Source organism: Pseudorca crassidens, chromosome 1, assembly GCF_039906515.1.
Source record: "Pseudorca crassidens isolate mPseCra1 chromosome 1, mPseCra1.hap1, whole genome shotgun sequence".
NCBI lineage: Eukaryota > Metazoa > Chordata > Mammalia > Artiodactyla > Delphinidae > Pseudorca > Pseudorca crassidens.
Genome location: NC_090296.1, coordinates 118,965,493 through 118,983,088, shown reverse-complemented (window position 1 = coordinate 118,983,088; position 17,596 = coordinate 118,965,493). Strand labels below are relative to the sequence as shown.

At 41.1% G+C, this 17,596-nt stretch overlaps 1 protein-coding gene across 3 annotated transcripts in view; it reads right to left on the bottom strand.

The window, feature by feature from the left end:
- Nucleotides 1-17,596, bottom strand: part of THSD4 (thrombospondin type 1 domain containing 4) — a 571,466-nt gene that overhangs the window by 446,020 nt on the left and 107,850 nt on the right. For all 3 annotated transcript variants that reach the window (XM_067752213.1, XM_067752199.1, XM_067752206.1), the window contains exon 5: nucleotides 10,749-11,196. In XM_067752213.1, coding sequence (XP_067608314.1) covers nucleotides 10,749-11,196 — 448 coding nt within the window. The remainder of the gene's footprint in view (nucleotides 1-10,748; nucleotides 11,197-17,596) is intronic.

Sequence of the window (17,596 nt, the reverse complement as noted above, 5' to 3'; positions counted from 1 at the left end):
CCTAGTGGCAATTACCAGAATTAGAAGCTGCAGACCACAAAAACTTAGCCAGTCTGTTTAACCTCTTTATACCCATCCGTAACATAGTGCCAATGGGCTGGACCACGAAACAACACACCTTCAGAATCACTTTGAATTGCTCGATATTTGATGATATAAATGCATATTTCATGCCATGGAAAGCAGTCCACAATCCATTAAGTGAAAAAAGTGATTATGTGTGTGGGGTGTGTGTGTGTAGAGAGAGAGACTAAAAGTGTTATGTCTGGAAGGTGAGTTATAGAAGTTTTCTTTTTACCATTAACTTTTGGTTTATTTGTATTGTCTACTTTCTCTACAATAAATATATGACATTTATGTAATAAAAATATATCTGTATTGAGCCCTTCCAAACACACAGCCACGCAAAGCTGGAAGGGCTCAACACTGATAACATTTTTATCAGTGTTTTTAATGCTAATGACTGTTGCTCTTATTATATCCATAAGCATCCGCGTAATCAGCTAGCTACCTGTGACGCATCATTCAGGATACCCTGTCCCTGGTCATCAACAAGTTCTTTATATTTGAGTGTGGCCCAGTTACCTCCTAAGGCCAGAGGGCTTAACGTGGCATCAGACCCACAGTGAGGGATCAGGTGCTGAAGCAGCAAATCCACCTGCAGTTGCTAGGAGGCAGCTGAGCCCAGAGGTTGACTATGGTATCCAGCGAGCACCTAGCATGGGAAGGTGCAGCAGGAGGTAACAAGGTGCTCTGGAAGATGGGGGTCTCCCTGTGCATGACCCTGAGCAGGGACCCACAAGACACCGGGTGAGCTGCCAGTTAAAGGCAAGACACTACTTCCTGGGGAGGAGAGAGACCTGGCCAGAGAAATGCAAGCCTCACAGAGTCCAGATACGGAAGTGGGCTACTGAGACAGAATTATGGTACAGGTGAGGAACACAGATGCCTGGGGTGATAATGATGACGATGGTGTTGAGAATAGCTAACTTTTATTGACACTTACTCAATGTCAGCCACTCCCTCATATGATTTATGTATATTTGCTCATTTAATCCGCACAACCACTGTTATATTTACAGATGAGGAAGCCAAGGCAAAGAAAAGTTAAATGAGCTGCCCAAGGCCGCAGGGGGAGTCAGGATTTGAACCTAGAACCCACGACAGTAACCACTATGCCACAGTGCCCCTCAAGAACGTGTGGATAGCAAAGTTAATTTGCAACGGGCCCTCAGACAAGAGGGCCGTAAACTTCTTCTCGCCTATTGTCAGGAGACATCCTGGAGAACAAGTTCAGATTCAGCCTCTGAGGCCTACTGAAGTGACCCCAGCAACAAGGATCAGGGAGCCGTGGATTGAGGATGAAAACCAAGGAGGGCTGGGGAATTTCTGTTTCATGTCTCTTTTGTAGATTCCATCTGTTTGTATTTATACTATTATCAGTATAAGATCTCCTCTCATTTTAACAGACCCTCTGAAGTTAAAACTTCCAGGTTACAGACCATTTTACATTTGTTATACTTTAAGTGGGTTGTTTCCTGATGCCATAGACTGAGTCACCCTCACTTATCAGTAACTGTCTCTATATTACACTGTGAGTTGGCTTTGGGCAGATTTCCTGCAGACAGCTGATCCTTTCTATGGGCATGGATTCTTATAATCTTCAGGCCAGAAAACTGAAACAAGGGAAAAGCAATGTAGATAGAGATCAGGCTCATTCGGGATGGGGCCAGCTAAGACCGGAGCTTTATAGCCAAGCAATGGCCCTGGGAGATAACCTCCCTTCAAATGACTCCTTTCCACCACAAAGAGGGAGGGATATTCCCACTGGTCTCTTATGGGAAGAAGAATAAAGATTTACTTTAATATAATGAGCTGAATCCTGATAAAGCACTTCAGGCCCTATCCAAAGTTCCATCTAGACAACTGCCTGGAGTTGCTATGAGTCACAAAGAGTATTATGGAAACTCTGACTATGTTTCTAGTGACCCTGGTTAATCTGAGATGACAACTGCCCGCCCGCACGTAACTTCACTGCTCAAGAGGCCGCTGTCGGTGATCACACAATTAACTTTCAGTAATTAATTACTTTCAGTTCCCCAGGAGACTGAAGAGTATCATCCCCGATGAAGATGACACCAAGGAACACGACCTTGGGGTCTGCCTGGGTCCAATATGCATTTTTGTTTTTACCCTTTGCATTGCTCTGGATTCAATCAAAAGACCGGCTACCATAGCAACACATGATGTATTTAACATCACCAGAGTGAAAAAAAAATCTAAAGAAAAAAATCTAGAAAATGTCCCTGCACTGCCATGAGAAAGTGGCTATGTGACCTTGGGCAAAGCAGTTTGCTCTTCTAAACCTAAATGACTGCATTTCAGTAACAAGCCGTGCACCACTCCCCTCACCCCCTAACCCAGGAATTCTGTGAGGAGTAAACTAGTAATATATTAAAGTTTCTAGCTCATAGTAATGCTCAATAAATGTTAGCTGAATTGGAATCTAAGAAGACATCAAAGATGAATCGAGCAGTTCCAGAAGCTGTTAGGTGCCTGACAGGTAGGTGTTCTGAGCAAACATTCCCTTCTTTTCTCTTCTACAGATGGGAGATGGGCTTCATTTCCCATCATCTTGTTATATGATATAGAATCATATAACCATGGACCACAATTTCTTACAAGTTATCCAGCAAGTTTTCAAATATGTTTAATATCTGCTTTCTCAAGTCACTTGGAACAAACTCAACCTCACAAAAACTCTTCTGCCACCTCCTACCACTTCCAGGGCCCTCTAGACAGTCAGTGAATTGGTTTGTCCAAAAGAGCTGGGTAAAGGCTTTGGATTTAAAAAACAAAAAACAAATAACTGAGGTTTTCTTAGCTCTCAAACGCTTTTTTTTTTTTTTCCTATCCAAGTTCATACTGTTCTCCTAGAGAAAGGAGTTTCTCTCTTACTCAATAAATACATCAAAGACCCAAAGGATATTATTATAACTAAGCCCATCCATTCACCCGCGAGAAGCCTATTTTTTAAATACTCTGTACAGGGCTTCCCAGGTGGCGCAGTGGTTAAGAACCCACCTGCCAGTGCAGTTCGAGCCCTGGTCCAGGAAGATCCCACATGCCGCGGAGCAACTAAGCCTGTGTGCCACAACTACCGAGCCTGCACTCTGGAGCCCGCGTGCCACAACTACTGAAGCCCGCGTGCCTAGAGCCTGTGCTCGGCAACAAGAGAAGCCACCGCAATGAGAAGCCCATGCACCGCAACAAAGAGTAGCCCCCGCTCACCACAACTAGAGAAAGCCCATGTGCAGCAACGAAGACCCAATGCAGCCAAAAATAAATAAATAAAATAAATAAATTTATAAAAATAAATAAATAAATACTCTGTACACATGTCTATACAGACCTAGGCTTACCCCAGGAATGCTTGTTTATTTCTCTCTCTTTAGATTATAAATGTATCTCTATGCCTGTAAGAAGGTCTGAAAGAGAATATCTTTTTTTCTAACTAACCAGGAAGTATGTCGCAAAACGTAAACTTAAATCCAAAGCTCCTACTCCCCCAGGGAGCATAAATTTCTCAGTGGCTACTTTGGGGATCACATTAATAAAACTGGTTTCTTCCCCTCTGCTATCTGCTGAGACAGGATGTGAAATTCCTTCAAAGGCAAATAGTCACTGTGCCCCTACTATGTGTCAGGTGTTGCAAGCATTGAGGATACAGAGAAAAGTCCCTCATAATAGTCTCTCGCAGGGATTTCACAGGCCAAGGTAAAAAAAACAAAACAAAATAAACAAAAATGAGAAAGCCCAACAACAAATAAAACATAAACCAAAACACATAATGCAATGAGAAGAACTTGGTGAACTGTCTGGGTACTACATTTCTAACCTTGCAAAATAAGGAGGGAATCGATCCTTCCTAATATTGATAAATCAAGACAATAAAAACTGTTAATATACTATATATAATAAAAATATATCTGAAAATAAAATGTGGCTAGCAGAGTGGGAGGAAAGAGAATCATTTCTTCATCTTTCAGAGTAAGGAGTCAGAGAAAATTTTAAGTTGATATATCAAGAAGCAGAGATGTTGGTACACTATTTAGACTTATGGAGAGAACGAGAGTAAAACTTTTAAATGATTGACTGTGATTATACCTTGGGAGAGAGACTAGGATATACCTCTCTCTACCACTGTGATATTTCTTCCTATTTGTACTACTTTTTATAATCATGAAAAGTGACAGTTGTGAACAATTCATATATATGTGTACAATTCATGCATCTATATTTCATACATATGAAATATATCTATATGAAATTTATTTGAATATTTATATTTAATATTCACATGTTTAACATATTTAATATGTATACGTTCACAAAATATTCATATACATATTTCATATATATATATGTGTAAGGCTACTTTTCATATACATATGAAAGTCAATAAGAGAACTTTCTATGGAAAATTCCCAGTGATCTGAGAAGATGGAAAGCAGAACAAGGCAAAAAGCACTGACACTAGCATATATTTCCCAGATAAGGAGGTTGGTGACAAGCTCACGATAGGAGAAACCTACGTTGAGCCCTCTAGTTAGATGACCTGTCCATCCGCTAACCGGTCCCACAGTTCCTGTCATGTTTTACACCTTACAGAACTGCACTGACTTCTTGACGTGGCCCATTTGCTAAGTTTCTCCGTAAACTGCACGCAGGAAGTTGTTTGTCAGCTCCTCTCATTTCATATGAGACTAGGAACGGGATAGAATTAGAATCTGCCTAAAGAGAGCTTAGCTATATTTGAGATTTGTCCAATATCTTCCCTTCATTTTCACTTACTTTGAGCCAGAAACAAGTCCACATGGATAAATCCATTGTCAGAAGTCAGTCCCACCCCAGGGAAATTTACTGGAGAGTCACTGATACCAGAACTCATCACAGCCGTTGTTTGCTAAAAGCTGCTTTTTAGCCCCAGAGGTTTTCCCCCTTGAAACGTTAAGTGCACTCAGTCTAAGTTCAGGATCATTTTTCCTTTGGCAGCAAAGCCCTTCAAAAACTCGAAAGCTTGCCCCCGCCTTGCACCTGGTGACTCCCTCCAGCCTCCCTGATCCAGAAGGAGCCTGTGTGTCAGTCCCCTCTCCAGGGAGGAAGCACTGAACTCACAGTGCTTAAGAGAAGAAGGCAGGAGAGAGACACCTAGGTCTCCAGGACAGAGGGCATAAGGTGTCTTGGTTGGTTCATGTATTTTGCAAAAAATAATACAAAACCCCAGAAACAGCTAGTAGAAAAGAACTGTATCTTTACTACATCTCCACGGGCACCAGGAGGGATTGTGGTTTGGTTTTCTCCTTCCCCTGTGTCACCCCTATAAAGACTCTAGTTCTTTTGCTCCCAGGTCTTAACCTTCAATGAAAGTCCATGAAGAAGAAACTTATCTATTTCCTCGATTGCTTGAATACTTATAATTTTTAGCCATAGCTGAGGAAGCGCAGGGCTGTGGATAAACCATGGACACCCCTGTGTTGCCCCTTCACTGCTGAAGACATATTTGCAGGTGAAGCCACCGCTCATGGCAAAAGCATCTCATTCCACTGAGAGGTCCTCCAAGCGCCCTTTCTTGATCCTCAGCCCTTACGGGAGCACAAAGGGGCTCTCAGATCCCTGTCACTCCCTCTCCCTAGAAAACTCTCCGTTCTGCTGGATCGCCTGCAGGAGTCCTTTGCTGCCTCCACCCAAGCCAGGTTCATTTCCACTACCTGGAGATTTCAAAGTGCGTGTAGAGTGGTGCCTGTGCCCTGCGCTTGTTATTACCTATTTATGAGTCTCTCTCTCCCGCTGGACTTTGAGCTTAGGCTCAGAGCTTGCTCTACTTTCAGCGTCCCTGACCCCACTCAGTCAATGTCAGTGCCGTGCTTATGGACTCCAAGCAAAAATCCGCAATAGTGAGTGACCTGGACTGTCGTACTAGTAGACGTCTAAGATGATGCCTGCTCTAAAAGACCACAGATTCTTTATTTTTACTGGGGTGTATCACCTTCACTTCCTCATACACATTGTAGGCAAGGAAAAAGAAAACCTTCCTTATTTTTAAAGTCTACATTCAGGGATCTTTAGTGCTGCACTTATTACTGATATGGAAGTACTATTTCATAGAGGACATCTTACATGAACCGAACAATCCTAAAACAAACTAGCATGCTTAAAATTCCCAGATGACATCACAAGGTAGGGCTTAATATTAAATATGCACATTTGAGGGTATAAAGGCTTCATTGGCATGAAGTTATCTATAGGCTGACTTTTATCACTTTAAACATGATCCAAGGGTGATTGCATTGAAAGCCACATCACAGCGAAAATGCTGGGTCTCTCAGCAATTTTGTTTTATTCTTGGGCAAAGGGAAAGGACTCTCAACCACAGCTAACCCAAAGGACAAAAGGGGACTCTGAGCAAGTCTGACCATTTCATCCACAGTTCCATGACTCAGCCCTTAGGAATTGGGAGCTGTTCAGATATGCAGACATCTTACGCCATTCTTATCTTCAGCCACATTCACTTATCCAGGTCCAAACGGTTTATTTACTAACAATGTGTCAGCACATGCCAAGCTCATTTTACACATGACCTTATCTGAACCTCATGTCAACCCTATGGAGCAGGTACTATTATTCTCCCCACTTCACAGATGAACCTCAAAGAGTTAAGTAACTTGTCCAAGGACACTCAGCTCCCGGTGTTGGAGCTGGGGTTTGTATCCAGCTCAACTTAGCTCCCAAACTCACTGTCCCACACTGTCTTGCAGGCTTAACATCCAATTAAACCAGTTGATTAGAATTGCTTTCTGATTTTTCACTGTGTTTCAAATGTTTCTCACCCATCAATCTCATGTATGAAAGTCCAGCAAGACCATGTGATAATTCTGTATTCTGAGATATGAAAGCATAAGTTTCCCATTAAGACTGGGATTATTTAAAGTGGATAGAAGGAGGCGGGAGGGAAAGGAAGGAGGGTCCCTACGACCTGGCAGGCACTGCAGCACCCAAGATCCTGAAACAACCCTGCTTTTTTGTCCTTGACTAAGCTGCTTCCTTGGCCCCAAATGCTCTTATCCCTTTTTTGGCCATCCTTGAAAGCCCAGCTCAATTGTTCGCTTCCTCAACCCTGTGGCCTCCTGCCCTGTGCTCTCAGAGCTCCTTCCCCCTCACTAAGTGCTCCAGTACCAAGTGCTACGACCTACAAGTAGCTGCCTTTAGCACCTTCTCTGTTGTGTTGAGGGAGGGATTGTGACCAGTGAGGAGATCTGGAAGGCTGTGAAAACATTTCTCCTAATTCAGACCACCTGTCATAAGCATGACCTCACAGCTCAGAACTGAGCCCTTTACTGTGGGGTAGTTTTAGAAAGGGGGCCTTCCATCAAGAACTGGGGTGGGATACACTGGGCACTTAGTTAAAGGGATGAAGTTCTGAAATCAGTGGATGTTTTCAACCTACCCTGGGTTACTTTCCCTTCTTTTTCTTCTCCCAGATAATAACTGGGTGAGAACTCGAAATGTAGGCATTATTTTCTAATTTTTGAAGAGGACATAAGTGATAACTTTCATTCCTTGTTCACAGTATTACACTTCACCTCTTTCCTTTTTGAGTAGGAAGATTTACATAATTGGGGGACTCACGCCATCCCCTCACTTGGACATCGAGGAGGATACGTACATGTCTACATAAGGTCATTGATGCTAAGATGCTAGAGTACATGGGTCCATGTGGAGGATGTGCGAATAAGACAACACAGAAGACTGAGATTGCTCTCCTTAGAAAGGCCTGATTGCAAGGTCGGTCCTTGGCTGACGTCTGGGAACTTGGATTTCAAAAGGGTTTCCACCACTCCCTAAGTGATAGGAGTGACTCACTATGTTCCAGCTATATGTACAAGCAATGTATATATATATATATATATATATGTATATACTTTTTTTTACACCTTTATGGGAGTATAATTGCTTTACAATGGTGTGTTAGTTTCTGCTTTATAACAAAGTGAATCAGTTATACATATGTTCCCATATCTCTTCCCTCTTACGTCTCCCTCCCTCCCACCCTCCCCATCCCATCCCTCTAGGTGGTCACAAAGCACTGAGCTGATCTCCCTGTGCTATGCGGCTGCTTCCCACTAGCTATCTACCTTACGTTTGGTAGTGTATATGTGTCCATGCCACTCTCTCGCTTTGTCACAGCTCACCCTTCCCCCTCCCCATATCCTCAAGTCCATTTTCTAGTAGGTCTGTGTCTTTATTCCTGTCTTACCCCTAGGTTCTTCTTGACATTTTTTTCCCTTAAATTCCATATATATGTGTTAGCATACAGTATTTGTCCTTCTCTTTCTGACTTACTTCACTCTGTATGACAGACTCTAGGTCCATCCACCTCATTACATATAGCTCAATTTCGTTTCTTTTTACGGCTGAGTAATATTCCATTGTATATATGTGCCACATCTTCTTTATCCATTCATATACCCTGAGAAAACCATAATTCAAAAAGAGGCACGTACCAAAATGTTCATTGCAGCTCTATTTACAATAGCCAGGACATGGAAACAACCTAAGTGTCCATCATAAGATGAATGGACAAGCAATATATTTTATGCTAAGCACCTGCTTTCCTTTTGGGAACCTGGAACTTTAGTATGTAGCAGGCAAAGGGTGCCTATGTGACTAGCCACCAATATAAACTTTGGCCATGGAATCTGTAATGAGCTTCCCTGGTAGACAACACTTAACGTGTGTAACAACTCATTGCTGAGGGAACGAAGTACATCCTGTGCAACTGCACAGGGACAGGACTCTTGGAAACTGTGCCTGCTTTCCTCTGGACTTGGCCCCATGCACCTTTCTTTTTGCTGATTCTTCTCTGTATCTTTTCACTGTAATAAATCATAACTGTGCATACAACTATATGTTGAGTCCTGTGAGTCTTCCTAGCAAATCATTAAACCTAGGAGTGGTTTGGGGGACCACTAACACAGGGAGTTTTAAAGTGTCCATGGGGCATGGCCCAAGTCACAAGAAGCCATGGGCTTATAAAAAGAAGATATGTAGTAATGGGACCTCTAAGGAAAGCTATCTCTCAATAAGGGTAAGTAGGATGTGACTTGGGGTGATGGCATGCAAAATGTTACAGTGAAAAGAAGGGAGTTAAACCTGTACAATCCTCTGTCAACATTTACTTCTTTGCCTAAGAAAATGTGTGAGACATTGTTTTACCTACGTCCAAAATGATGCAGGCATCATGAATTCACAAGAATTTTTAAATATTCCTTGCAATTCAATCTCCTCGGTAGTGGAGTTATCCAGCACCCGGAAAAGACACAGCTTTTATATGGGAAGAAACAGCCCTGCTGTTGGCAGCATAGGTCTTGAAAAAAGTGCATGCTTCAAAAACGTAGGTTAAATGAAAGAAATGCTAAGTAGATATCAGGTCCACATATATGTCAAATGCCTTCTCTCTTTTCCCTTCTCTTTATGGATTACTTGGTCCTTAAAACTGACACATACTAGTCAATGGGAGAATATATTCCACATTAGAAATGAATTCATTTCATTTTTAAAAAATTGCAATGGATATTCCAGAACAGGGACGGTGTCTTATCATGGACACAAGTATTTTTTTTTAATTTATAAAGCACTTTCTTAACATCACCTCATTTGATCCTCGTAACAACTCCATGAGGTAGATAATATGACTTCTATCTTCCATGGAGCCTGGTCCGTTACAAGACAAGCAATGATGCTCAATTAAGACTTACTAGTTGACTGATGGCTTTAGGAAAATTACTTTAGGCTTTAGGAAAATTACTGCTTTACAAAAATCAATAATTCCTGAAGTCTGTCAGTGGAAGAACAAGCTGAAAAGCAATCCAGGCATTCAGAGGAATTATTAAAATCACAAATTAAGTCATTTCTATGGACTCTACAGCAGGAAATATATTTTTAATGAGGAAATTGAAGCTAATATATAACAGCTGTCCTGTTACCCAGTAACAGACTATTAAGGCAGATTAAATTATTAATGAAAAATATAGTAACTTGGAAGTTTAACCTTTAAACATTCTCATTCCTCTCTCTTTTATATAAAGTCTTTAAACTGATATTTATTTTTAAAAACACATTTGGTCATCTTATGTAGTTTCCATTTATAATTCGCTTTGCTGTGGAATCATTAGCTGTAGAATCTTCAGCAATTTTTCACTATCAGACTTTTTCACAATACAATATCCAAAGTCTTTATGCCTCGAAGAGCAGGGAGCCTCCAGGAAACTTACTGGATGATACACATGCTGGTCAAACCTCCCAAAACTCCCACATCTTTGACACCACCACTGGTTGCCCTAAATCAGCCAAACTGCACTTGACTCGCAGACCCACGAGCAAAGAAAAAATATTGTTGATATAAAGCCACTGAGAATGTGAGGGTTCTTTGCTGTATGCAGCAATAGTGATTGTCAATAAGTGATTCAAGAGGTTCTCCATAAGTTACTAAAGTAATAACCTTATAAAAAAGAAAAGTATATGGGAAGAGCACATGAAGAGAAACGAAAGGGAGGGAAGCTAAAAGGTGCATTTACGTGGCCTAAAAAAACATGCCCTCTCTGCCTTCCACCATGGTTACTGCCAACCAGCAGAAAGATAAGAGTAGCAGCTGTTTCCAGGGCCACTCTCAGGCGGTGTATACTCACATTTGTGTTGCACAGCTTGTACTGCCGATAGGCCCCAATGCAGGAGATTGCTGTAGATCGGGCAGGCTGGGAGAAGCTCTGAGCTGCCCTGTGGGCCCCCAGGCCAGGGCTGCTGCTTGTTTCTGGGTTGTGGAAGAGATTTGAGGCTTCAGGGAAGCCTTGGTCATGGGTCAAAGGCAGCTGGTAGATGGAGCCCTCCGAGACTTGCAGTCCAGGACGAGGTCCACTGTCACTCTGGTACAGAGGTCCATGTCGGGGGGCCCGGAGGGCTGGAGGGTTGTAGCCATGGCTAGAACCAGATGCCCCCTGGGACCTGGAATTCCGGGATGAGGGCCTCTGCCTCCGAAGCCTCTGTGGCAGGTGTGCAGAGTCCGTCTGCAGTGGTAAGATGTATGGGGCCTTACCATAGCCATACATGCCAGGGCCGATGGGACCTCGGGTCCTGCTCCTAAAGAGAGACACACAAGAGAGGATTTTCTGTTAACCCAGAAGCTCTGATACATGGGAGAGGGAACTGGGTAGGAACAGAAGCCTGGGAGAGAGCCTATAGTGGAACAAGGAGGTAAAAGAGGGCTTTCCAGCAGAAGGGAAGATTCTGGAGGCTGGAACAGAGGCTCTACAGAGCCTGCCATGTAGAATGAAGGTGGGAATCAACAGTGGGTGATGTGACTGGTGGAACATGAGGTTAGAACGGTAAGCTGCGGCCAGTATGTGATTTATGTCAGGGAGTTTGGGTGTTTTTGTAGGTTGTAGGGAGCCACTGAAGGTTTTTTGAGAAGAATAAAGATAGAATTGTAATTTCAGCCAGAGTAACGTACTGTTCGCTCTTTTTCAGATAATAGTTTGCGGGGGGGGGGGGGGCGTTTCTCACTTAATTGTACCTGATATTTCAGACCCTGTTTCCATGACCATTCATGCCCAAATAGCTTTTCCAGGTAAATGGAACCTAGCTAAGCAACCAAAGACCAATGCCGTCCTGAGGCGAGACTTGCTCTGGGTCATACTCAACCCCTGATGAAATGGGAGGAGGCTGAACAATGCGGAACCCATGCGGAATGATGAGTAAATGGTCGTCTGCACATTGGTATGGACCTTTAGGTTTTGTCAAGACCAGCTGCCTTGTGAGGTTTTATGACAATCATGTAAACAGAAGTGTGCATGTAAATTTCCAACAACTGGCTTTCAAGTGGGAAAAAAGCCCTGATTTGTGCCATTTGTCCATTTTCACGGTGTAAGTACTCCCACCATGGCCAATTTCAAGCTGTCGATGTGAAGACACAATCATCTCTAACAAGCAGGGAAAAAAACTCCAGCACACCACTGCATACAAATGTATTGTGAAAATACTGTTTGCAAAATACAGAGTTAGGAATGACGAAGAAATATAAAAGTGAATCAGAGAGGGTTCCCAAGATCCCAACCGTACAACTGAAAGTAACTAGAACATAACACAAGGTGGGGTAACAGCCTTGGGAGCAATACAACAAGCAATGCGTCAGGAATTCTGAGGCAAGAGAATGCCTCAGAGTTCCTCCCCCTTCTGTCTGTGGGGATCTGAGAAGGTTTCACCATCACTGGTCTGAGAGTTGGGAAGCAAGGTTCCAACACTGTGGAAGGATTTAAGTAAGACATATAACTCTTACTTATTTGTAAAATGACTGAACTGGATTAAATGACCACGAAGGTCGTTCCAGCTCTAAAATTTTATGCTTCCATAATAATTAATTCTACATTTATGTATAATTGGAAATGTGCCCAAGAGTTTCTACAGGATGGCCCCTTTAAAATAAGCACATTAAAATAGCAATCAGGGTGAAACATTAATTTCTGCCCTCACGAGGAAATTCTTGCTTCACTCTACATAACCACTGAGCGTAACATTTAACATACCACAACTAATTATTAACATCTTTATCATTAATTGCACCATCATTCTTAGCTGATATGGTTAAGTATTAAGTTGTGCTAGTGTTTATTTTGCCTTTAGGCATTTCTCAATTAATCTTGGCAACACTAAGGACTCTATGAATGATGGGAGGATCCAGAATGTTGCTTTGAGAGATGCAATTAAGAAGTCGGTTTTAGGAGGAGCTTCAAGATGGCGGAAGAGTAAGACATGGAGATCACCTTCCTCCCCACAGATACATCAGAAATACATCTACATGTGGAACAACTCCTACAGAACACTGAACATTGGCAGAAGACCTCAGATGTCCCAAAAGGCTCTTGGTGCTCTAGCCAGGAGTCAGGGCTGTGCCTCTGCGGTAGGAGAGCCAAGTTCAGGACATTGGTCCACCAGAGACCTCCCAGCTCCACATAATATCAAACGGCAAAAATCTCCCAGAGATCTCCATCTCAACGTCAAGACCCAGATCCACTCGACGACCAGCAAGCTACATTACTGGACACCCTATGCCAAACAACTAGCAAGACAGGAACACAACCCCACCCATTAGTAGATAGGCTGCCTAAAATCATAATAAGTCCACAGACACCCCAAAACACACCACCAGACGTGGACCTGCCCACCAGAAAGACAAAATCCAGCCCCATCGACCAGAACACAGGCACTAGTCCCCTCCACCAGGAAGCCTACACAACCCACTGAACCAACCTTAGCCACTGGGGGCAGACACCAAAAACAATGGGAACTATGAACCTGTAGCCTGCGAAAAGGAGACCCCAAACACAGTAAGTTAAGCAAAATGAGAAGACAGAAAAACACACAGCAGATGAAGGAGCAAGGTAAAAACCCACCAGACCTAACAAATGAAGAGGAAATAGGCAGTCTACCTGAAAAAAGAATTGAGAATAATGATAGTAAAGATGATCCAAAATCTTGGAAATAGAATGGAGAAAATAAAAGAAACGTTTAACAAGGACCTAGAACTAAAGAGCAAACAAACAGTGATGAACAAAACAATAAATGAAATTAAAAATTCTCTAGAAGGGATCAATAGCAGAATAACTGAGGCAGAAGAACAGATAAGTGACCTGGAAGATAAAATAGTGGAAATAACTACTGCAGAGCAGAATAAAGAAAAAAGAATGAAAAGAATTGAGGACAGTCTCAGAGACCTCTGGGACAACATTAAACACACCAATATTTGAATTATAGGGGTCCCAGAAGAAGAAGAGAAAAAGAAAGGGACTGAGAAAATATTTGAAGAGATTATAGTTGAAAACTTCCCTAATATGGGAAAGGAAATAGTTAATCAAGTCCAGGAAGCACAGAGAGTCCCATACAGGATAAATCCAAAGAGAAACACGCCAAGACACATATTAATCAAACTATCAAAAATGAAATACAAAGAAAAAATATTAAAAGCAGAAGGGGAAAAACAACAAATAACATACAAGGGAATCCCCATAAGGTTAACAGCTGATCTTTCAGCAGAAACTCTGCAAGCCAGAGGGTGTGGCAGGACATAGTTAAAGTGAGGAAAGGGAAAAACCTACAACCAAGATTACTCTACCCAGCAAGGATCTCATTCAGATTTGACAGAGAAATTAAAACCTTTACAGACAAGCAAAAGCCAAGAGAATTCAGCACCACCAAACCAGCTTTACAACAAATGCTAAAGGAACTTCTCTAGGCAGGAAACACAAGAGAAGGAAAAAACCTACAATAACAAGCCCAAAAAACTTAAGAAAATGGTAATAGGAACATACATATTGATAATTACCTTAAATGTAAATGGATTAAATGCTACAATCAAAAGACATAGATTGGCTGAATGGATACAAAAACAAGACCCATATTATCCTGCCTACAAGAGACCCACTTCAGACCTAGGGACACATACAGACTGAAAGTGAGGGGACGGAAAAAGATATTCCATGCAAGTGGAAATCAAAAGAAAGATGGAGTAGCAATTCCCATATCAGACAAAACAGACTTTAAAATAAAGACTATTACAAATACAAGAAGGACACTACATAATGATCAAGGGATCAATCCAAGAAGATATAACAATTGTAAATATTTATGCACCCAACATAGGAGCACCTCAGTACATAAGGTAAATGCTAACAGCCATAAAAGGGGAAATCAACAGCAACCCAATCATGGTAGGGGACGTTAACACCCCACTTTCACCAATGGACAGATCATCCAAAATGAAAATAAATAAGGAAACACAAGCTTTAAATGATACATTAAACAAGATGAACTTAATTGATATTTATAGGACATTCCACCCAGAAACAACAGAACACACTTTCTTCTCAGGTGCTCATGGAACATTCTCCACGATAGATCATATCTTGGGTCACAAATCAAGCCTTGGTAAATTTAAGAATATTGAAAATGTATCAAGTATCCTTTCTGACCACAACGCTATGAGACTAGATATCAATTACAGCAAAAAATCTGTAAAAAATACAAACACATGGAGGCTAAGCAATACACTACTTAATAACCATGAGATCACTGAAGAAATCAAGGAGGAAGTCAAAAAATACCTAGAAACAAATGACAATGAAAACACGACGACCCAAAACCTATGGGATGCAGCAAAAGCAGTTCTAAGAGGGAAGTTTATAGCAATACAATCCTACCTCAAGAAACAAGAAACATCTCAAATAAACAACGTAACCATACACCTAAAGCAATTAGAGAAAGAAGAATAAAAATCCCGCAAAGTTAGCAGAAGGAAAGAAATCGTAAAGATCAGATCAGAAATAAATGAAAAAGAAATGAAGGAAACAATAGCAAAGATCAATAAAACTAAAAGCTGGTTCTTTCAGAAGATAAACAATATTGATAAACCACTAGCCAGAATCATCAAGAAAAAAAGAGAGAAGACTCAAATCAATAAAATTAGAAATGAAAAAGGAGAAGTAACAACAGACACTATAGAAATACAAAGGTTCATGAGAGATTACTACAAGCAACTCTATGCCAATAAAATGGACAACCAGGAAGAAATGGACACATTCTTAGAAATGCACAACCTTCCGAAACTGAATCAGGAAGAAACAGAAAATATGATCAGACCAATCACAAGCACTGAAATTGAAATTGTGATTAAAAGTCTTCCAACAAACAAAAGCCCAGGACCAGATGGCTTCACAGGCGAATTCTATCAAACATTTAGAGAAGAGCTAAGACCTATCCTTCTCAAACTCTTCCAAAATATAGCAGAGGGAGGAACACTCCCAAACTCATTCTATGAGGCCACCATCACCCTCATACCAAAACCAGACAAGGATGTCATAAAGAAAGAAAACTACAGGCCAATATCACTGACGAACATAGATGCAAAAATCCTCAACAAAATCCAACAGCACATTAAATGGATCATACAACATGACCAAGTGGGGTTTATCCCAGGAATGCAAGGATTCTTCAATATATGCAAATCAATCAACGTGATACACCATATTAACAAATTGAAGGAGAAAAACCATATGATCATCTCAATAGATGCAGAGAAAGCTTTCGACAAAATTCAACACCCATTTATGATAAAAACCCTGCAGAAAGTAGGCATAGAGGGGACTTGCCTCAACATAATAAAGTCCATATATGACAAACCCACAGCCAACATCGTCCTCAATTGTGAAAAACTGAAACCATTTCCACTAAGATCAGGAACAAGACAAGGTTGTCCACTCTCAGCACTATTATTTAACATAGTTTCAAGAGTTTTAGCCACAGCAATCAGAGAAGAAAAAGAAATAAAAGGAATCCAAATCGGAAGAGAAGAAGTAAAGCTGTCACTGTTTGCAGATGACATGACACTATACATAGAGAATCCTAAAGATGCTACCAGAAAACTACTAGAGCTAATCAATGAATTTGGTAAAGTAGCAGGATACAAAACTAATGCACAGAAATCTCTTGCATTCCTATACATCATTTTTCCAAACGATGAAAAATCTGAAAGTGAAATTAATGAAACACTTCCATTTATCATTGCAATAAAAAGAATAAAATACCTAGGAATAAACCTACCTAAGGAGACAGAAGACCTGTATGCAGAAAACTGTAAGACACTGATGAAGGAAATTAAAGATGATACAAATAGATGGAGAGATATACCATGTTCTCGGACTGGAAGAATCAACAGTGTGAAAATGACTACACTACCCAAAGCAATCTACAGATTCAATGCAATCCCTATCAAACTATCACTGGCATTTTTCACAGAACTAGAACAAAAAATTTCACAATTTGTATAGAAACACAAAAGACTCCGAATAGCCAAAGCAATCTTGAGAATGAAAAACGGAGCTGGAGGAATCAACCTCTTGGACTTCACACTATACAACAAAGCTACGGTGATCAAGACAGTATGGTACTGGCACAAAACCAGAAAGATAGATCAATGGAACAGGATAGAAAGCCCAGAGATAAACCCATGCACATATGGTCACCTTATCTGTGATAAAGGAGACAAGAATATACAGTGGAGAAAAGACAGCCTCTTCAATAAGTGGTGTGGGGAAAACTGGACAGCTACATGTAAATGAATGAAATTAGAACACTCCCTAGCACCATACACAAAAATAAACTCAAAATGGATTAAATATCTTAATGTAAGGCCAGACACTATCAAACTCTTAGAGGAAAACATAGGCAGAACACTCTATGACATAAATCACAGCAAGATCCTTTTTGACCCACCTCCTAGAGAAATGGAAATAAAAACAAACAAATGGGTCCTAATGAAACTTAAAAGCTTTTGCACAGCAAAGGAAACCATAAACAAGACAAAAAGACAACCCTCAGAATGGGAGAAAATATTTGCAAATGAAGCAACTGACAAAGGATTAATCTCCAAAATTTACAAGCAGCTCATGCAGCTCAATATCAAAAAACAAACAACCCATTCCAAAAACGG